Below are 22,393 nucleotides of genomic sequence, written 5' to 3'. Positions count from 1 at the left end.
AACAGCGCCTGGCACCAAATTTCCACTCCAGTGTCACTGGTTCACAATGTGATGCATGTCTACTGCGCCGAGAAGTAAACGCGTCACATTTATATGGTGCCGTTTGTCTCGAGTGTGTGAATTTCTCACCGCCATGAACTTAACTGATCTTACTCCACGTTATTTCAGCAGATATGTTTGAATAAACAAAGCCTCACGCACCATCTTCCACCCCTGTGCCACAGACCTGCATTGTTGACAAAAACGCTTGAATGGCTCTGACCACGAGTAAGTCACAGCATGTCAATTCTGTATAAACTCCCAATGTGTCATGAAAACTTTGAGGGACTTTAATAAGAGGGTAGATAAGATTCACTACTCTAAATTCAGCTCCCAAACTAATTGTGAAGTATTGTCGCAATCTTCCCGTCTGGTCCTGAGGCAAGAAAAGCACAAAGCTGACCTTTGACCTGTCAGATTGAAGACATTATTGCTTCCTAACATCATTTTACCCAATTAACATTTGTGAGAATCTTTCTAAAAATGACCATATGTCTGTCCAAATGTTGAAATTTTACTTGATGATTCATTTCTTGCGGTTGTTTTTTTTTTTTTTTTTGTAAAAAACACACGTCATGCCTCCTAACTTCGGATTAGACGTGGACGCCATCTGTCATCCCCGTCTCTGACCCCGCATCAGTTTGTCTGCAGTGCACTCCCCACACACTCCATACACACACACATAAATACACAAACAGAGAGACGTCCCTCCCCACTATGACTCCCCACTGTAAACACAAACACAGCTTGGTCATGATATCACAACAAGACGGCCATCCTGGGAATTAGGACTGCTCTCTTTTTTTCTCCCAGGCAGCCTCTCCGCTCCCTCTCCCAGAGTAATGACACGGTCTGCTGCCCTGTGACATACATCACATTAGCGGGCTGTCACATAAAGAACACCATGTCCAGGTTAATGCCAGGTTTGAGTTTCACTGGGAACATTTTACACATTTTTACCGTTTAAAAAATGTGAAATATGACACAGAATAAAAGTCAAGTATTGTCACCTCATGAGAGATGGGAAATTCAAAACTCAAGGGTATGTTTTGCTGTGACATTTAGCCCATTTTAAAAGTCTTTTGAAGTCACTGAGTTTATGAGTGATTTATTTTTCTTTGGTCTGTTGCTGGAAAAGGTGGCTTCTTAATGCCTAAAACACCTGCTGCAACTCAACACCCTTCAGAAATGATTTGATTCTCTGAGATTTTCATGAAAATTTAAAAGTGCTGACAGAGAAGATGCACGGTAAGGTCTATTAAATCAAATAGCTGCTATCTAGCCAGTGTTGACAGGACCAAACGCAGTGGCATCAGGAAACGATACCCGGTCCATCAGGTTTCACTCCCAGATAGTGAGCTCATTATTAGCCCCTGGCTTTATCACAAGAGCCTGTAGCAAACAGACAAGGCCATGCATGATTCACATTACTGTCAGGGAGTGGTGTCTCGCTAAGGAAGCTCGAACCAAAAACACTGTCACACTCGTCCGTGGTTAAAACAAGCAGCAGAGTGATTCTTTTGACAGATTTCTATATACACTACAACAAAGAGTGGAATTTGCACACATATCCGTGCACTTTAACACACACACAATGAGCTCAACTTTCATGAACAACACAGCAGAGATGGGTTTTGCTGCCAAACTCATCTATGGGTCTCTTTGTTTTTACTCTCAGGACTTTTTTCCCTCCCCCTTTTTCCAACCTTCTCTTAGTGTGTGCAGTTTCCTGTAGACCTTCTTTCCCTCTCTTTCTCACTCCTCCACCTCTCATTTCAAACCCTCTCCTGAGGTGTCAGGTTTCTACAGCTGGTTCCCATTAGCGCCCCCATCCTGAGCACACACCCCCCCCCCTCACTCTCTCTGTACTCCCTCATTTTCTTCCTCCACCTCCTCTACCTCATGCTGACCTCTGCCGATCCTGCTTAGCTGTGGGGGTTTTAGTGAAGAATGAGGGGTGGGTCGATTCTCGCTGGCTCGTGTAACGTCTACAACCTTTTTTGTCCCAAACTCCTATCAGCCGAGATTTTCAACTTTCTGATTCATTCTTGTTTTGTGCCAAGTCTCCCCTCCTGCCTCTTCATCCTCAGCCACAAGCCCACCACCCACTCCTTTTCCAGCCTCTATTCTCGTCTCAGCTATGCCCATTACCTCCATCCTGCTCTCCCCTTGCGGCCATCGTGAAGACACGGCGTGAGAGAAACAGACGGAGAGCATAAACCGGCTCACATTTCAATCCCTGGATCATTCCCTGATTTGGCTACGGCATAGGTGGCCTATTCCCTGTAGAGAAGAAACGTACAGAACGCTTCACAGGCTTTGGTGACGCTTCCCAGCAAAAAAACACTGACTGTGATAATTGATAATGCTCAACTTATCAAAGCAATTGTGCAGCAAGATTTCAGGATTGTTCAACAAAGAATCAAACCTACAGACAAGTGGCAAAATGGTGAATCCATAACATAAAACTGCATCTTAAAGCTTGGAAAACATTAGATAAAAATCCCCATTTAAAGACCTTACAATGATAATCTTCCAGTGGTCGTACGGTGCAATAATAAAATAAATGTAATGTTAAAATTTGATTATGGCTCCTTTGTTGAGGGATGGAAACTATGAATAGTTCAAAATTTGGAGGTGTACTTTTGCCACTCTATCATTTCTCGTCACTGTTTTCCTCTCCCTCTCTCTCTTTTTCAAAGAAAAAAAAGCAGAGGCAGCAAAAATAACTTCATGAGTTGGGGCGGGGAGGCAGCAAAGGGTACAAGGGTAATGTCAAAGTCACACTGAGAAAAAGAGGAAGGAACAAAGAAGTGATTAGGCTGCACTGAGGTGGAAGCACAAGCTAAGTAATGAGAGAGCGAGACATACCAGAAAGAGAAGCAAGCCAAGCAGTCAGACTAAAAGCATCAGTGTTGACCGAATTAAGGCGTGTGGAGCAGGGTGGAGTCCACACAAGCATAAAGTGGTAAAATCTCAGGCTGTGTTTAGAAACATATTCAAAAAGATTCATCTGAGCAGCAATGGTACATACCATGAGACCCATTACGTCTCTAAATACTCCTTCTGCCTGTCTCCGTACGTTGCTCTGTCATTATCCTGTTCCCGTGGTTATTCAAAGTGAAATCTCTTAACAATTGGCCTGTCGGCTCATAAAAGCTCCATATCTAGACCTCTGCTACATGTATCCACCACCGCTTCAGAAATAAACTATAACAAATAATCAAGCCAATCTTTTTTTATGCCGAATGTCTCTTCCTGAATAATTCCTTCACTGTTGCAGTCAAGCCAAAACAACGGCAAGACGGGGTTTTTATGATTTCTGTGTTTAAAGTGTGCTTTAAACTTTCCACAGACACACAACAAAGTTTTTCTTTGGTGTGCCTTTATCTCTCGATCTTGAAAACTAAGAACAAAAGTGAACTTGAATGAAATCAAATTCATGTTAGCTCGTTTTTTGTCACTGATTCCTCACAACTACAGCTCGTCGGTCTTACTTAACAGTCAGTGGGTTTACATGACGAGATTAACTCGATTATAGCTATAGTTAGGTTATGCTCCTTATCTGAGAGAGGGTAATTATCCTTGGATACATGGCGGTGAATGAATCGAATCACTGGCATAAAGCGTGTCATACCACAGTACGATAGGTGGCGCTGTACCCATTTCAACTATCGCTAATAGAGCCACTTCCTGTTGACGTCTTCACCACCAACAACAACAAACTCAGGCATTCGAGAAAGATGGCGAACGAAGAGCAAGATGAAGCTGCGTCGCTCTACATTTGTGATGAGCAGGGTTATGGCACAAATGCGATGCACAGCGGCGCATTCTCCATCGCGTTGTTTGTTTCTTTCTGATGACGGCGATAACAACAATATCGTCGCCTTCGACTTCCGGGTGACGATCACGGGAAAAAATCTCGAGCACGCGCAGAACGCTCGATCTACAAGCACGTTCCGTGTACATTTGGATCGAGTTATCCCGGGGTCCTAATTCGATCGCAAGTAACCCGATCTGATTCGATTTCTTGTCAGATCAAGCTGTCTACATGAACTGAATAACTCAATCTTATTATAATTTAGCCATTAATGTAACAGCACTGACTGTGTGAGCAGACAAGGAGTGAGATTATGACAAAACAGAGGTTCTTTTGACCTCACACGTCACATTTGTCTTTGACAGAGAGCCACTTGTCACCCGACTGTATGTGGGTTTATGGTCTGGTTGCTACATTCCCCAGTGCTTCGAAAGTCTTTCCCTTTTAGAGATGAGCACAGTTCGGTGTGTTCAAAAAGCATTCAGAAAAGGGCTGTTTTCACAAAGAAAGACAAATAACAACAATAATGCAAGGTTTCACTACATCTGGGTCACACAGAGGTAAAAACAAAGTACTGAATTTAACATGCTGAGAGCGAGATCTGTGCCAACGTGAACTTGCTCCACGCTCAAGGTGCCCCCGGCTCTCCAGAGACACAGACGGCAAGAGTACATGATGCACAAAATATATACACAAGGAAAGTCTTATCATTGTGGTTCCAGTCTCAACCACATCCACAATGCCGTTGCTAAGGGCTGTGGGAAGGAGATACATCTTTGGAGAGTAAGATTGAGAAATCACTGCTGTGGGTTCAAATAACCTTCTTTTGGGTATGTTTACTTTAGTCTGGATCATATACTTTACTCTGTAAGGAGTATGTGCGCCTCATACAGTATGTGGAAGGGAGGATCAGAGAGGTGGGCTGACTAGGCTTCTAAAAATGACTTCTCTTTTAACTCCCCCCCCCCCCCCCCCCTTAATCCAGCCAGGGGTCAAATCTTGCACCTCTTGTTCAATTGAAAGACTGTGAATCTGAGAGGTGATTTGGGTGTGAAATTACTCAAAAGAGTCCTCGGATGTAGAAAGGCGGCAGAGAATAGTGAGACTGAGTGAGACATTAGGTAATAACTACTAAAATAAAGGCTAATGGGGCATCATCTTCTTGATTATGACACAATCTACTCTAAAAAGGAGGTGAACAAACAGTATTGATTGACATAAATAATAAGAGGCCAGGTGAGTTGTATTCATAGGCATCTAAAGCCCTGAAGCAGTGTGAGGGACTGAAGCGCGGATGAATGACAGTTTGATGAGGCAGGCGTAGCAAAATGGAAATTACACTCCCCTATGTACCGCTCTCTAGGCCCCCCGCCACCCCCACCTGCTCACTGCTCTCTCATCATTAGTAAGGAGTTGTGCTCCGAGGTATTCCTCCTCAAATTACCTGAAAACAGACATCCTCTTTTGTTTTGGCCCTTTCTCTTCCTCTGTCTGCCCTGCAGGTTTATTCTACCTGTCAGATCAAACAGGCAGCAGGTCCACACAACACAGCAACTCTCTCCCATCATTATCAAGAGCAACTTTAAAAAAAAAAAAAAAGGGATTTAAAGGTAATAGCTTAAAGAAAAAAAAACGAGAGAGAAAAAAAAAGACATTGAGAGAGAAGCAGTGTTAAACAGCTTGCACCGTAGCTCAGCAGAAGACAAAGAGACCTTGTCCTGGAAGTTAAGGCAACATAGCATGTGTAGCCTCATGCTCACATTGTCTATCCAGGAATTAACCGATCTGTGAGTCAGACTCCATGTGAGAATCAGGAATCTTTTGTAGCACACAAACAGGACCTGAGTTTCAATTTTGTTCACTAATATCATCGATATATATATTTATTTATGAACCCCTGAATGATGCAAGTTACCAAAAAAACACCATGCAGACTGGCATTCAAAAATCCTCACAGAGATTTCCTCACGTCACTTGTCACACCCAAAGCCGATGGCTTGCAGTGTCACCGGTTAGACAGCTTCTGCCAAGCCCTGCCAAGCAGCCAACTGACCTTTCCCAGGCACTGTAAGCTTCTCTGAGACATGAAACACCTGAGCTTCCAACACATTGTCAGATTTTCTTTGGAAATATTAGTCTTAGTTTATGCTACTACTAAATCTTAAGACTAAAGTACTACTAAGCAGAGCAGGTCATGGAGATATGTAGGAGGCTGAGGATTAAAGCATCTCCTTCTACTGCAAGAATACTAAACCATTTCTCCACAGGGTTATTCTAACCATGGAGAAATAAAAACGTAATGTCAACTGAATACAATTCATAACTTCTCTTGATGGTGTTGCTACAGAAAATTAACCATAGAAGAAAACCTGTCCTGAGCCAAGGTTTGCAGCAGTAACAGATAATAATGATGAGCTCAAAGGCTTGATAAAGCCTACGATTCAATGGAAATCATTCTGACTGCCTCAGTTTGTACAAAAGCCAGATGCACAATTGCTGATTTTACATTTTACTGCAATTCATTATTAGTCTTAATTAAACAACATGTTGCATTTATGAAGACCCTTCTCCTTGGTTTAATGGTAACTCAACACAGTGAGCATGAAAAATGTTTCTTATCCTCAAAAACGACCTTGAACTGAGCTCATTACATCACTACCATGACTTAACACAACCATTTATCATTGCTAATGTTGATGCTGTTTCACAGAGAAAAAAACGCAGGTAGCAGTTACTACTCTACACATAATGCATTTTTATATCAAACAAAGTAATTAGAGGCACTGACCAACTCTAACTTATGATACCAACTGTCTGTTTAATTATGTAGTTCCTCTGTCTGACTCCAAATAGGATTCATGTGACATAATTATGCCTTGTTGAAGTCAAGAGGCCATAGTGACTGTTTACTTGCCTTTAATACACTGACGAGGCTAATGAACGCATTATTAGATTTGGAAACAATGAGCCTTTTGACCAGAAACACGGTGCAGATGGGACTGAAGAGCTTGAACAAAGGCAAGTTTGTGCACATACAGTATGTTTGTATGATTGTGCGCATGTTGTTCATGTTCGCCAGTAGATAGCAGAAAAGCCGACTACCTAATCAGTCTAACAGTGAGCCTGCTCTCTGTCAGCTGACTTTTCTGCACTGAGAAGCTCCTCTCTGTGTCCTCAGGGCAACGTGCCCTTTCTACCATTTCAATTTTACATCCAACACCGTTTACGTCCGAAAAAAAGTCCACTGGATCTTAATACTTGTCTGACCATTTTGGGAACACATCTCCAAATCTGGGTTTTTATGTCTGATTTGGGCCTATTGTTTAAAAATGTGTCACCAGCACAAGCCAGCTGCATGTCCTCCCACTTGAGAGACGTTTTCAAAACTAAAGACTAACTATTTCTAATGTGCTTGAAGTAGACGTCTTAACCAGTGTTAATCTTAGATGTTAGCTTGGTGTAATAAGATTACATCATATCCCACCCATGCTGAGCTCACTTAACAAGCTGTGTTTATGAAACTTGACCTCTTTCTGTCTACAACAGCACTAAAGTCTATTCGCATTAGGAGAATACCAACGATTCTCATCAGAGTAGTGAGGCTGACCCCAGCGCAGGTATATTCTCGGACACACATGCACTGCAAACAGACAGTGAGCATCTTTGCACTTGCGGCAAAATGTCTACTTGACCTTCGATTAGACCAGAGAAAAGTTAAACACTGATTAAGGAATGTCGGTTTCATCTTCAGTTTTTATAGCGGCAGCCAAGTGCTGAAATTCCTAAAACTCTGGGAACAGACAACTAGCAGTCTTCACATCAAATTTGATGAAACATGATCAGGTTCATGATCCAGCTATGGTGCGTTTTCGTTGGGAATTTGGCTTGGGAGGGGCAATGCAATTAAAAAGATAGCTGGGACTAAATTACAGACTTGGCTAAGTTGTCAGAAAGTGGAAGCCACTGCTCTCCTTCACACTACGGCAAGTTTCCTTCGTGGTCTGATTACTCCGGTAGCACACTTATTTCAAGCTTTTCGTTGACACAAACTTGGCATTTAACAGGAAACAAAAGTCTACACTAACATGTCTAAACAATGATTAACTAAAATGTCATCGTGATTGAGTGAGACAACTTTCACATTGATTCTTTTTCTCTCTCTGTTTTTGACTGAATAGGTTACTTTCTCATGTGATAATCTCTGGGTCGTAAAATATGCTGGCGACTCTTTCAGCAAACATTCTATAGCAACAAGAGAATAAGCAATAAAACCCCCAAATATGTAGCCAAAAAGAAAATCTTGGAGGTGGAGATGTGTGTGTTGGTATTGTTCCCAGTACTGATGTCATTTGTGAGACAGAGCAGTCTTTTATTCCCCCTTTTGTGCCTGAGCAAAACCTCGTGGTCCTGTCAAGAGGCTGGGGTTGATCTTTTTCTGTCTTGGCTCCCATATATCCAACTATCAATGAGATGCATCTATGCCGTACTCACATTACTTACTTTAAGAACTAAAGCCTGTGTTTGGCCACAGGCCCCAGCCGGTGATTCTTACCTGCAGTATTCGGTGCCATTGCTAAAGGTCAGACATGTGGCGTTGTTAACACAAGGTGCCTTATCGTCCACACACTGCAGAGCTGTAAGAGACAAGGAGTCGAGTTAGACGACCATAACTGCATTCTGCTCAGCACTCAGTCAAAAACATCCACAATATCTTTAACCATTTTCATATTGCACATCAATAGTATTGCTGACTAAAACAACAACAATCTATTCACAAAGTCAAAAACATTTCTCTTCAGATATTATGCTGGGGGGGGGGGTTTGTAATGTGTGGATTTTCAAGCACATGCTTGTCTTCACAGTTTTGTTATGACTCTGAACTACAGGAAGATGATGTAGATTTTGTCCCTTATTTGTCAATAAATAAAAACATAATATACATAATATCATATTGAGCCATTGCTTTTTTAAATGTTCCTTCATAGATGATAGTTTTGGCTTTATTTGGAGTCTTTTATCACTGATGACATTCAAAAATTAGCATCACAGAAAACTTGTTGGAGCTTCCAAAATGAAAATCTGCCAATAAAGGTGGTAAGACTTACAACCCATTCCCCACACAGTCTCCCTGTACCCTAAAACTCTTCTTTCTTCCCTTATTTTAAAAGTGACATGAAGTAGAACGGCTCCCCATCCATCTATAAAGCCAGGCAAAACCATCCTGGAATAAGACAGGGATCACAGGCCAGCCCGATGGGCAGGCAGACAAAAATGAGCCATGACCAAGACAACAAAGCCCAACTATCTCCCCTCTAGTGAGACCCTTACAGCCAGACACATTACCCATTGTGCCTTCAACCCTCCACATACACATGGCTCAAGAGATCCTCACGCCCAACATGCCAAACAGAAGTGTGAAGTTCTCATTTGATACTATAGTCAAATGCAGGGATACATAGTCAGATTTTGAGTGTTTAATGAAACCAAACTGCCATGGATCATTAGTTCAATATTTTCTTTCACTCGTCTCACATGTTAAGTGTTTATTCGATTCATCCTCATCATCTCTGTTAAACAGAGCTCTCTTTACAAACCGGGGGCAGGTCAGCTGATTTCGAAGAAACGCCAACTATGTCTTCACAAAACAGTCATTGCATTACAGGAAGTGCGCTCAGCAGTGGTGTTACTTCCTGCCCCTAGATTAATCACAATGTCATTCGAGAGTCCTTGTGAAGACGCTGAAATACTATTATTAACCGTGCAATCTTGCTGTGTCAAAAATTAGACACGTTTATACTCAAGCTCTGTGCCTTCAAGGTCTCTGAACTGATCTGTCCAGAGAGCAAACTAATGCTTTACAGCAAGCCCGACAGACATAGCCCATTAGCCATGGAGATACCATACATAAACCACTGTGAAATTCATAATCCCAACAAGCATGCACACACACACACAGACACACACACAGTTCACTAAGTGCACTCTAGCATAGATATTTTCTTGTAATAAAGTGTGTTGTTATCAATCAACTGCCTTAGTACAGAAAACTGCAGAAAATACTGGGCTATTTTGGGGCTTTTTCTGCAGTCACGGCTTGCACGCTTGCCACAAAACCAGGCCTGAAAATCATGCAAACATCAAAATGTCACAGAAACTACACACATATGTGAGTGGAGCTGGGACATGGGGGGAAAAGTTTCACTTTTGGTTTCGTTCAAGACCACTTTTGAATGAATATTTATGGTTAATCTATCTTCATGTAGGAAAGGGAATTAAAGAATGGAAGTAATAAACTAGGGACAGGAAAGAGTCTTTCTCATCCCTCATCGGGTTGGACAAGCTTCCCCTGTAAAATGTCGTAAAACCAGATGCAATGATCTCACCAGATATGACTGCTTTTCTGATATTACACCACTTTAGGGGAAAAAAGTGTTACACAGATCACCAGTGAAAGTTTGGAAAATCCAAAGCCCGCCTCTGTAAAATAAAACAAACAAGAACTTCACACACATTCATTCAGCGTATTGTAATCCAGGCTGCTAACACTAACATTTCATCCTTTCTGTCCGGCTGTTCTCACACTTCACTATCAATGAAGCATAGACAGAAACTTTTTCCCAGGAATGAGAGCCTAGATAAGACCCGATCGACAAAGTCAATAGTAAAACTACACCCAGATGGTGTGGGCTGAGAAAAAAAAAACACAGATCATACCTGACAAGCAGATTACTATTACTCAGAGCCCTTCTAAATCAAAAGCACTTGTGCTTTTTCTCACTTATTTCGGTTCAAGGTGTTTCTATGTGTGCAGATGTGATGGAGAGGAGGAATCATGTGGAAAACAAAAGGAGCACAAAAACATTAGTCTTTGTGGTTTTCATTTGTTTAGACTGGAAGCAGAGCCTTCTGTGAACCCAGTGGATAGACGCACCTATAAAAGGTGCCATGATGCAGAAGTTGAAATTAGGCGATTCTTTTCCCAGACTTTTAAAGCGCAAAGTGACATTATATGGATAAAACTTCCATGGAACCCAGCGGTGCAATCCGGAGGATCGGTGAATGTCCGTCTCTCTTATAACGCACGGTAACACACCGTCAGCGTTATGAGACTTAAGGTATATTTGAAACCAGCTCTGGATGACATTACAAAAGATACAAAGCACATACTGGTGTGTTAACTTTTTTTAGTCTACGCATTGTTCCAGCTTTCCATGCTGCATAACCCGCCTACTACCGCAGTTTCTGCCCCAGCGAGCGTCGCCTTCTTGCTTAGATTGTATATCCTTAAGCAAACGGCAACACACATTAGTATTATCAATAGTTCCATTTCCATCTAGGTGCGTTGGTGCACAAATTGAAAATGGGAATAAGAAATAAGCGATGGAAAAACCCAAAACTTGGTATATCAATAAAAAGAAAATGAGACCAAGCGCATTTGCATAAAGGAAAGCTTTCACAGCTGGAACAGAAGCTGATCAAAAGCTTAGTTTCCACTGTGAGCTGTGCTCTCTGTCAACAGGCTTTCCATCAAGTTTCATGTTTGTTTGGTGCGTTTGACTTGTATCTAAAACTTTTATTTGTGAACAATGTATATTTTCATTTCATTTGGCTTATTTTCTTAAAATTTGGTTTGAATTCGCCTCACAGTTGGAGGGAAACCCTGCTAATGTGAGCAAGTTAGTAAGCAGAATGTTAACATGTGATTATCATAGTCTCATAGAGCTATTAGTGTGGCTTTATACTCGTCTTCATGCACCTGTTTCAAAACAGCTGATTGAAATCAACAGAAATTAGATTTCAGCTGAAATACTAAATATGACCTAAAACTGAACAAAGGCAATTAAATTGATCATCTCATTCACATTTGTGTGACAAAGTATGATCTAATTCTTAATGGAAAGGAAAGAACATGTTAGCATATGTGTCTGGCTGTGTCAATAGCATCTCAGTTACAGACACTGACATCACATGACCATCGTGCAGCTCATATGAGTAATATGACCAGCATGGAATCTGTTACATCTGCTTTCAGTGCTTTAAAATCTTAAGCAACAAAGCATAAATCATAACCTGTTAGTCTAGACAGGAAAAAACTGAAAAAAGGCTGGGCTGATTGTGCGCCTCCTCCCCCCGACATTTTATAAAGCCACTACTTCATCACCAACACCGCAGCAGATCCCACGAGGGCTCAAGCTGGGTCATGAAAAGAAAAAAACACTGTCAAATATGTAGAGAGAGCAACAGTAAGAGAAGTTAGCCGAGAAAGACACAAGCGTTTAGCTTTTAGCTGTGGATTGATAAGGGGAAGTAATTACGAAACTGCAGACAAAGACTGCACACGAATGGGTCTCCCTGACTCTTGGCGCACATCCATACGGCAGAGGGCAGGAAGTTGTTCGCGCTGAGTGAGGAAGTAACCCCATTTCCTGGAATTGCTGTACAGGCCTCTATATCTACTAGGCTAAACGGTTGTCATGGTAACTCGCAATAAAATACTCTTAGCTCAGCATGGAAGCAGTGAGACAAAGCTCAAACTAAACACTATTACCCTGAAGGAAGCTTCACTGGCCCACACAAACAGCAGAGATACCAACCAGAGAAACCAAGTAAGGGTTTAAAAGCTTTCGTCTTGCAGGACCACATCAGTTTCAGGGTGGTGTCTCACTGCAAAAAATAGGTGAGAGCCAACAAAAACAGCACAAGAATGTGATCATCTGGAACATCTCAGGCTGATCCACAGGATTTTCAGAAGAAGAGATGAAGCCTAATTCAAATAAAACTTTATATATATATATTATAAAACCTGACTGAGGGTTTAATGCAACTCACTGAACTCCATAAGAACACCCCACAGCCTGACATTAAATCAGTGCAACCGATAGACAAAAAGAAGTTTGAGATTTTGAATAAAAATGAGGTCAACATGGATGACAAAAAATCTTGACATATAAATCTTTTTATATGGTTCTGAGAAATACCCCTGTTCAACAGCCGTGTGTGCATGTGTGCGCACGTGTGTGTGGCTGATGAAAGAAACAAAGACAACTAATGATGTCAAGACAAGACAAATTTAGGGACTCTCCCCATCTCGTATTTTCAGGCACTGCTTTGATTACAGCGAACAAACCTAACAGTATTATCTTGATATCAATTGATTGTGAATTTTCAGGCTTGTGCTACAGAGTCATGTTTCTGTTTACATTTGAAAACATTTCAGATCACAGGCAATGACTAAATTCAATGACATTGAATTTGTTAATATGTTAATCTTTGTTAATATCACTTAGTCAAATGTATTACCGTAGGTAAATAGGTAACCTTGGACAGCTGAACAACAATGTTCACAAAAAACCCCCAAAACATAACTATTCCAAACTGTTTCCACTGGCATTATCTAGTCAAACACAGACTTCAGTCTCTGTCTTGGCTATATTGCTGGTTCTCACATTCTTGCACATTATTACATTTGTTGGAAACAATGTTCGAGTGCACGGCATACAAGGGTATGTGCAGTATTGCCACTTATATTTTAGTCAGGACGGAGTACACCTACTTCTAAGACCCCTCTGATGTACATCCCATCTAATGATTAGCATCCACCAAAGTGGTTTCAGGGCTGGTTTTGGAATTAGAGCCTTACTTAGAAAAGTTATGGAGTTAAAGATTAAGTTAATGGACTGAGGGCGGGGTTATGAAGACCAACCAGACCAACAGCAATGCTGTGACCACCATGTTGGTCAGTGTAGCGTTTAGTCTGCTTAATTCAAGACAGAACATCGGTCGGCATTGCAGAGAGCACTCACAAACACTTGTTTAAAATAGAGTAAATAAAGCAGACTGGTGATGTTAATGCAGTCTATTGTCGTTTGTGTGAAGATAAACTATCTCCCTGCACTCTGAGCTTCTATGAAAATTCAGAGCATACCAGAAGAAGGGTCAAAAATGTGTTGGAAGAGACTTTTAAAGTGACATAATGAAATGGCCCTGTGGTAGCTCTCTAAATGTGGTAAAATCAATGACTGGCCCAAGCATGAGTCCTGAAACAGCACGGGAACCGCTTTTGTTAAAAAGGCGTAACAATAATTACGCTGTTAGTCTGTTTTTTTCTAATAAGGCAAAGTTCAGACTCATTCCTCTCAACATCCGACTGGCTAGTATTTGCTGCCATCATTGGATAGGTTGATTCGGTTGTGTGTCATGTCTAAACGCTCACAAAACAATGATCCTCACGTAACTTCTGCTACTCGTAGAAGTCAAGCAGCAGAAGTTGAGGTATAACGTGCAAATAATACTGGCCCATTTTGGGCTAAATATATGAAAATATGAGTCATTTACAGGTAATAAAGTATAAAACAAATTAGGTGTTTATACTTGTCTGCAGAGATTGCTTAAAAAACTGTAGTCGACATTATCAATGCACTTATTTCTACAGGCACTACTAAACCAGCTTCATCCCAGTGGTACCTGTTGTGTGCTGCTTGGCCCCATGTGCCCTCCCTCTCTGTTTCCAGGATTACAGGGCATGTCGGCCAAAGAATGCAGGTCGCTGTAAGTCTCTGTTAATTTGCTAACCTGTTTGACACAACACAACGCTCAAATGCCCATGACTTTCACAGCCGTAAATACTACCTCCTATATTAATGGTGCATGACGTTTATGGAAGGCATTAACGTCCCTTCACATACAATGCAGTGGAATCAAAATCCCTAAAAGCAAACGGGTCAAGGCGTTTTCCGTAGATAATTGTATACGGTTCGATGGAACGAATTATTCACCTTAAGGTAGTTGACTTTGACTGAGTGACCATCAACAGAAGGGCAATTTACTGCCTTGGCACAAGGCATCTGTGACGCTTTGTCATATTTCTGCCTCTGAGCTGGCAGCAAAGATGCAAAAAACTTGGGTAACTATCAGTAAGTGAGAAAGGGGAGACTGGCATGAGGAGAAATGATAGGTGTAACCAATCAATCCTTCTGCCTACTGAGAGGGAAGATGTAGCAAACAGCCTATGAAGGCTAACTGTCAACTGGTCGGGGATGGAGAAAACGGTTAGGAGGAAATACAATATTGATAGTAGTATTAATTCATAGTATAAGAATTCTGCCTTCTGAAATTCCTTGAATTTCATGACTTCTGTGGATGCGCACAATATCAATACTGTACAGCCCTAATATGAATGCACTAATGCAACAACGACCTAATCTCACTGAGGCTGCAGGAAGCAGAGAAGCAATAGGTAAGAAAGAAAGTGAAGGGCTGGGTGACATCACAGAAAAGATGTTTTAAGTCATATCAAAGTAACAGCCACAGGCCAATGGGTAGAGTTTGAGGTTAACGAATAATGCAATGTTGTGGGTTGGTCAATGAAGATCTTTGTCTTCAGAGCACAGGGCGAATAATGATGTAGATAAATCACATTTCACACCACGCTCTAATGTGGGCCGGATACAAGCAAACCATGGGTGGCACAATTGCTGTGTTTTTGTCAGCAGTTTGGATCCACAATGAAATGCATATGCACACGCAAATAGATACGCTCACGCGTGTTAGCGATCTGCTGTTTGCACTGGGAAAATATATGCAACCATGCACATGCCTACACCAACCGGGCAACGCGGTGTCGTGTGCCACAAGAATGGCACCTACGCTTCCTCAAGAATGAGAACACTGTGGACCTAACGGGAGTACGGCCGCACTGTTGACACTGCCAGCAGAGTTGTCATGCACTTCAATAATCGCCTTTTCATGTGTACTCATAAAGGCGATAACGGGGATACTTCCTGGTTTTGTCTTGTCTTTATTACACTGCAGATTCAAATATGTTGTGCATTAAAAGCTTTCAACCTGCATACCTCTACAGGGGTTTTCTGTTTGATTGAAAAAACGTTTATGTTATCAAGGCAAGCAGCTTCTTCTACCACGTCATATGGATGATGACGAATGGAAAATGAGAACTAGTTCCAATGTGTGTAATCTTACGATTGCAAGTTTACTGAATCCTCTTATCTATGCCTGCATGTTTTTCTGAGAGTGTCCTGTTGCAAAACTATTACATAAAATCATACATCTACACTGCTGGAAACTTGTAACAGGAAGGAGCAATGGGGAAGAGAGAAAAAATTGTCCAAAGCATGGTTTAATTTCAGAAAGAAAGACAACACCGGCGCTGCTTGTATTAGGGGTGAGTGATCTAATGATCTTTCATTACAGGAGATCTTAATTTGGCATACGATATGGAGGAGTGACATGAGAACCAGAGATTTTCAGGAGAATGTACGACAACTCGGTCCACACTTTTGCTGTTCACCCATGTACTTCACAGTGGGAGGTTTTCTGCTGGGTTCACGCCTGAAAATACTAAAGGGCAGGTGCAGGAGACTGTCCAAATCACACAGAAGGCAGGCCATGACACAAAAAGAACAAATCACTGTGGAAAACACGGTGAGCATGGCAGATGGGGATCACTGCTGACAAGTTTTTGGAGATATGTAAGTACCACATCCATTTGAGTGTATGCACGATAGTGACCAGTGAGTGGAAAACATCAACCAGGACAGCAGAAAAAGAGTATGAAACACAAACGCCCACCATTGTGTGCACTCATCCACTCACAGTTAATGAGCTGCAAGATTAATTGCAACACTGGCAGCCAGTCTCACCAGATTATCTTCAAATGCTCTGGACTTCCTGATTTGGCATTCTTACATCCCACCCCTCAAGGACATCTCAAAGAACTGCAGTGCATGGAAAATGGCATCAAAACACGGCAAGTGAAGTAGAAAGCCAGAATCTCATCAGAAACAGTGCAGACCGTGAATGTAGTAACTGTTTCTGCTGGTTTGGTAAATTAATGATGTGAGCCCTGTATATGGGTCCATGTTGGCATCCCATTACTTCCCTTAACTAATTAATCAGGCAACAGTTGTTGTGCAGAAGTCAGAGGTGATACAAATATTCTGCCCCTTATTCAACTTACTTTTCAAGCTAATACTTTTTAATTTCATGTTGAAGACTTTAATAAACCAATTTTACTGCTGCTAAGGCAGTGACTGTTACATGTGTGGGGTTCATAATGTTTTCATGTTTACAATGACAATATTTTCATAGGTAGCTTTCAGGCTACAGCCAGCTCCACTCACCCATCAGCTCCCAGCCAGCAAAAACCTTTCACGCTTGCTGCACAGGGAGGGGAAAAGTGTCCCAGCGGAGCCACAAAGGTTCTACTGAAACGTTTCTGTGTATTTCTTCAAATTTACGATGTCGAGCTTCACCTTAGTTAGTTGCCCACTTGTAATGGAATGCAAAAATATAAGGAATGTTTCAAATATAATGCAGTCCACATAAAGCTGAATTATCTTTTCCTTTAAAAAAAAAAAAAGCGGTTTTCCTGAATTGTACCAGTTTTCACTGGTGCTCTTAATACAGGAGTAGATGAGAGTACATAGATTACATGTACCCTGTTATAACAGTGGAGCTTTGGTACAATTAAGTAACACGCGTGGCTTTATTTCAACTGTTTCTAAAAAAAAAAGGCAGCTGCATTAAGGCGAAACATCTCTGAAGCCCCACTTGTTTGCATTCATGACTGTAAATGACGGGGTACTCTGCAGCGTAGTGCCTAGGCCACGTTTAAATTCACCATCAGTGGCTAAAAGGATCGAAAAGAGGGGAAGAAAAGAAGGACACGGAGTGCCAAATGTGTGTGCGTTGGCGTGCGCGTGTTTGTACGTGTGCATGTGTTCCAAGAGTGAGAGAGAGGGAAACAACAGAAAGGGAGGGAGGAATGTCAAACACCAACAGCATTCCTATGTTTCTCCTTGCACTGCCTGCAGCACTTTTACATTGTGTTTTCCTCTTTTGTGTAACTTCACTGTTCATAAGTCAACTATGGTATGGTACATGGAGGGGGGGGGGGGGGGGGGGGGCTGAGAAAGAAAAGCATGGCTGCTGCATGCATCAATTGTCATCTAAAAGGTTAAAAACAAGCACGTGACATGAAATCCATCTCCCTATGTTGGCACCTTTGCATAAGGGCTAAAATGGCTATTGCACATTTACACGATATATGAAACATTTCAAACCACTTCATGCGATATACGGATCAGAACAGAATCCCAATAAACCTACCAAACCAAGGATGAGTCCAAAATGAGGTCAAACCTCTCTGATCTCCAACACGTTCAATCAAACTGTTTTTTCTACCTCGTGCCAACATCCTGTCAGCAGTAGAAGCCATAACTATAACAATTGGGCATGGCATAAGAAGTGAAGTTTTTGTTGAAATGAGTGGATCTGCTAGTGTACCAAATGAATGCAACAGTTATCGGTCTGGTGAGCTTGATAATACAATGCTTTTGTTTTACATATGGAAGACAGTCTATCACACATTAGATTAACCATCGCTGTGAGGTGAATCAAAGACCACAGACAGTAAGTACTCATTGTCTATTAGTAGGAGACGGTAATTTGTGCTCGATTGTCCACAGGTGCTTTCATATGGTGCGTTAAAGACACACAGATAACAACTGTATTACATGTACTTAGCACATGTGCTTCCTTTCAGTGACCACTTTAATCTCCAATTAACCCTAAACAAAGGTCTTACACCTAGTTTGTCCTTCATTGTGACATGTACTTGACTTCTAACCCAAAACACTGAAATTCAAGGCGGTTAAAAACCTGACTGACCACACTTGACTGTGGAGGTGAAGAGCAGCTTGCAACAAAAATAAATATTTGGTGAACATTGCTAAAGCAACCAACTTGTATCTGCTCCATCGATGACAGCTCTCCCAATTCAGCAAAGTAGTCTAAACAAGGTTAAGTGTCCATTTGGAATTCTTTCTCTAGCTCTTATTGTTCCAACATCTGGGCAGCGGTGCGTCTCAGCTCAGTATAAGGCCATAATAATCCAGATGATTCAGACCCTAACCCTCTAATTCAGACAGATGTGGGCATTACCTAGAGATGTAGGAGTCACGTGCAGGGATGCAAACATTTTTAATCTTTTAAACTGAAGAAATTCGCAGTTAGTGACGAGAGTTGGACAGTAAAAAATCAACGTCACGGCAATGTTACGTTAACCTGCGGTGTGGGTAAAAGGCCATGCCAGTACTCATTCAAAGGCAACACAAACCGCACAATTACCGCGAAGCCACGTTGAAATTTTTTTCCCTAAAACGAAAGAAATTGCCTTCGACCTGAAATGAAAAGTTTCTGCTTTTCTCAAACATAACGTAACAAAAAGTCCGACTACACGCGCGGCATGCGAGGAGATGCTATGTCTGCCCAGTGTACCGCAGATGCAGAGGCAACCAAACGTGATCATGATCACTAAAACATTTTTTTTGAGAGAGAGGGGGGGGGACGCTACTTAACCGTAATGGAAAACTTACCCAGAGAAAGCTGAATGAAGCAGAAGACAAAGGCTAGAAACCTGCCCAGGGAGAAACCGGGTATCTGCTCCATATTTTCTGTAAAATCCACATAGGGTCGCCAGCCCAAAAGTTGAGCTGTCTCCCTGGACGGTTACTTCTCAAAAAAGTCTCGTTGAAAAAAGGCTCACGCAAAAAAAATAAACGGTTAAAAACGAGCTGTAGAGACAAATTACAGCATCTCACTCACGATCTACATGTGCTCTACACGTTGTTAAGGTAAAAGTGTTACTAAAAAACAAATAAAGTTAACTCCCCTTGATTACACACTACGCTGTAGAAGTCTCGCACCTCTTCACGCTCCCCAGAAGTCACAGCGAGTGAGGGAAAAACACACATATCCTTCCGCTTAAGTCACGGTGAGGATCTATCGCGGGGCCAAATAGATAGTAAAAACTTTGGGGAGAAAAAAACTTGAATACAGTATTGAGTTTTTTATCGCCTGTTTGAAATTTTTTAAAAGAATCGCCGGGCAGTTCATTTTGAAAATAGAAATAAGAGAAAAAAATGTGAAGTTTTCGCTCTCAGTGGCGGAGGAATTTTTTTCTCTCACTTTTCTACTTCTCGTGGAGTCTGGTATGACTCAAAATTAACCCGTTCAATGATTTTTCTTTCTTCTTTACTCCCCGCGAAATACACGTTTTTCCCCGTTAAGTCTTTTCACACCCACTCGTTAGTAAAAACAGTTAAAGGTTTTTAAACTGCCAGTGCCAAATTACGGCTACAGTTTTCAGGTAATTTGGGGGGGTGGGTTGGGGGGGAGGCGACGACGACTCGAGTTTAAACATAAAAGTAGTGGTGGATTAAAAACATGCGCATGACTAAATTACAGTTGATAGTTGATTGAAGTGTTGATGCAGGATGTTTTGCAACTGGTTTCAGGTTCAGTGTAGGCTGTCTCAGGTGAGAACTCTGGCCCCCCAGTCGTCACTGGCAGAGCTGCATTGCACTAATGATGAGATTTCAGAAGTGTGACATTTTGTTTGTGTGGAATTATGCAAACGAATGATTAGTTGAATATTGGCTATATCGAGCCTTTACAAAAGACAAACCTTTCCATAATCAATCACGACCTACTTGTATATTCTTCTAAACTTTGCAAATCTTTTTCTTTTTTCTATTTTTGATGTGCGGAAACATTTCAGGAATCAAACAAGCTGCACAATGAAACATACAGATTCATCCCGATGTTTGGAGCTTTAGTATTTGTTATATCTACATTTTTATCTAACAGATCAGAAATTAGAGTAGTTGCTCTCTTTTTAAAACAGAAAACTCCAAATCCCATTTTTTCCTCATTTTATTGGAAGCTACTAAGCACAACCAAACAGTGGTACTGCCCTTTGTACACTTACTTCTGTACAACCAAGCATACAGCCTTTCAACCTTTCACAGAAATCCTAAACTAATTATCCCTTAATTAGAGTGAATGATCCAGGTGTAAATCACAGGCTCATCACGACAGCAAGACCACGTCTCATCCCAGTGATTTGTTTGTCTTTACACCCCATTAGAAAAACATTGCCAAGCCTCCTGCTGCTGCAAGGGGCCCTTTGTCCTCTATTCAACCCTGCTGAAAGGCCTGGAACCAGAGGAGAGCAAATTGATCTCCTCAGGGGTCCGTACTGACAATGCTTTTGTTGCTGTGGCCAAAGTCAAACTCTTGCTCTGCATGCGTGGCTGGATGTCAGGTGCTGGCACAACAACAAATGCTGCAGACATTTGGTCAGATGCTGTTTTTCTTGACAGACCTGGCCTCGTGTTTGCTTATTTTCCTCCACGTGTGTCACATTGTGAGCACATCCTGTGTTCGTGTTTTGTAAGTGAAGTCATTTGGAAAAGCTTTACAATAGTAATGTGAGATAAATCAGATTGGAGGATCACTCAGTCTGCAGTGCTGTTTTCTTAATGATGTCACTCCAGATGTGGGCTTCTGTAGTTCGGTAGAGATGGGGTGAACGAGGGTGTGGCCCTTCCGCATAAGCAGAAAATGCTGATTAGTTCCTCCCTGTGTCTGCTCTAATGAAAGACCACAGATGTACAAAAAGTTTTTGAAAGAAAAAAAGCATTTGAAAACGAGGTGTTGGGGAAAACTCTTAGCTTACAGATATCTCGACTCTGTCTGAGCGACCTTTGCATTAAATGAATTAAAAAGAAAAAAAACAGCTTTAAGTTTCCTGTTTACCATGACAGAAACGTTCCACCTTTATGAAGCTACAAAAGCTATGAGAGAGCTGAATACATTTAAGAACACCAGTAAAACTCAGTTTGAAGACTTGTTGGAGAGAAAGAAATTAGGCCCAGAACCTCAGCTTTCATACAGCTCATTTTGGGTCAGCTCCCATGAGTATTAGCTCTTTGTATATCAGGTATACCACAGAGTGGTAATAAAACTTGGCCTGGATCAGAGCCATCCGACGCTGCCATGCTGGTGAGAGAGCAGCCTTCATCAATGCTGGGGCTCCTCACGCTGATTCGGAGCTCATCAGTCAGGGTGACTCCAGCTGTCAGCTAGTAGATTTATACTGCATAATATGGCTGATTACGCGAGGAAAGTTTTGAGTGCATGTGTTCTTGTGCGCTCCCCTTAACCTCCACATTGGAAATCAAATCAGTACCTGTTATCCGGGAAGAATATCTGCTTTTACATTTGACAGTAGAGTCGGCATGGAGTGTGTATGATGCCTTTCTATAATTAGTAGCAGCAGGGACTGATACACTTTTCATTACCCGGCTGTGGCAGCTGAATTGCTTGCATCAGCAGTTGTGCAGAACTGAGCTTCTGGTTGCTTTTATGTTGTTCGGAGATACTTTACACCTATTAGACCTTTGTGGCAATATAGCATTTTGAAAACAATACTGTTAGCCTTTTTTGGCGCAGGCATGCAGGCCTCACTGAGATCAGCTTTAGTTACAGCAGTGTTGACTAACAGGCATTTTGTGCTGGCTTTGCTGAGATGGACATTCATCAGCCGCCATTAGTAGGTGTGAAGCCTTTTCTGCTTTCTGTGCTTTCATCAAAAATTTCTGCACAGTTTGTGCCAGAAGTGTCTTCTCCTTTAAAGTAATCTTTTCTGAGTAAGCAGATCTGGCAGACAGG

General features: G+C 41.7%; 2 protein-coding genes across 2 annotated transcripts in view; one reads left to right on the top strand and one right to left on the bottom strand.

The window, feature by feature from the left end:
- notch2 (notch receptor 2) overlaps positions 1-19,619 on the bottom strand; it is a 39,323-nt gene extending 19,704 nt beyond the window's left edge. The window contains 2 exon segments of the mRNA XM_072389695.1: positions 8,412-8,493; positions 19,255-19,619. Of these exon segments, the coding sequence (XP_072245796.1) occupies positions 8,412-8,493; positions 19,255-19,327 (155 nt within the window). The 5' untranslated portion in view covers positions 19,328-19,619.
- edem3 (ER degradation enhancer, mannosidase alpha-like 3) overlaps positions 1-22,393 on the top strand; it is a 461,179-nt gene that overhangs the window by 403,034 nt on the left and 35,752 nt on the right. The gene's annotated exons all lie outside the window — the stretch shown is intronic.

The sequence above is a fragment of the Leuresthes tenuis genome, unplaced genomic scaffold (assembly GCF_036924035.1).
Source record: "Leuresthes tenuis unplaced genomic scaffold, fLeuTen1.0.hap1 SCAF_7, whole genome shotgun sequence".
Classification (NCBI taxonomy): domain Eukaryota; kingdom Metazoa; phylum Chordata; class Actinopteri; order Atheriniformes; family Atherinopsidae; genus Leuresthes; species Leuresthes tenuis.
This window is presented reverse-complemented; position numbering and strand designations above follow the sequence as displayed.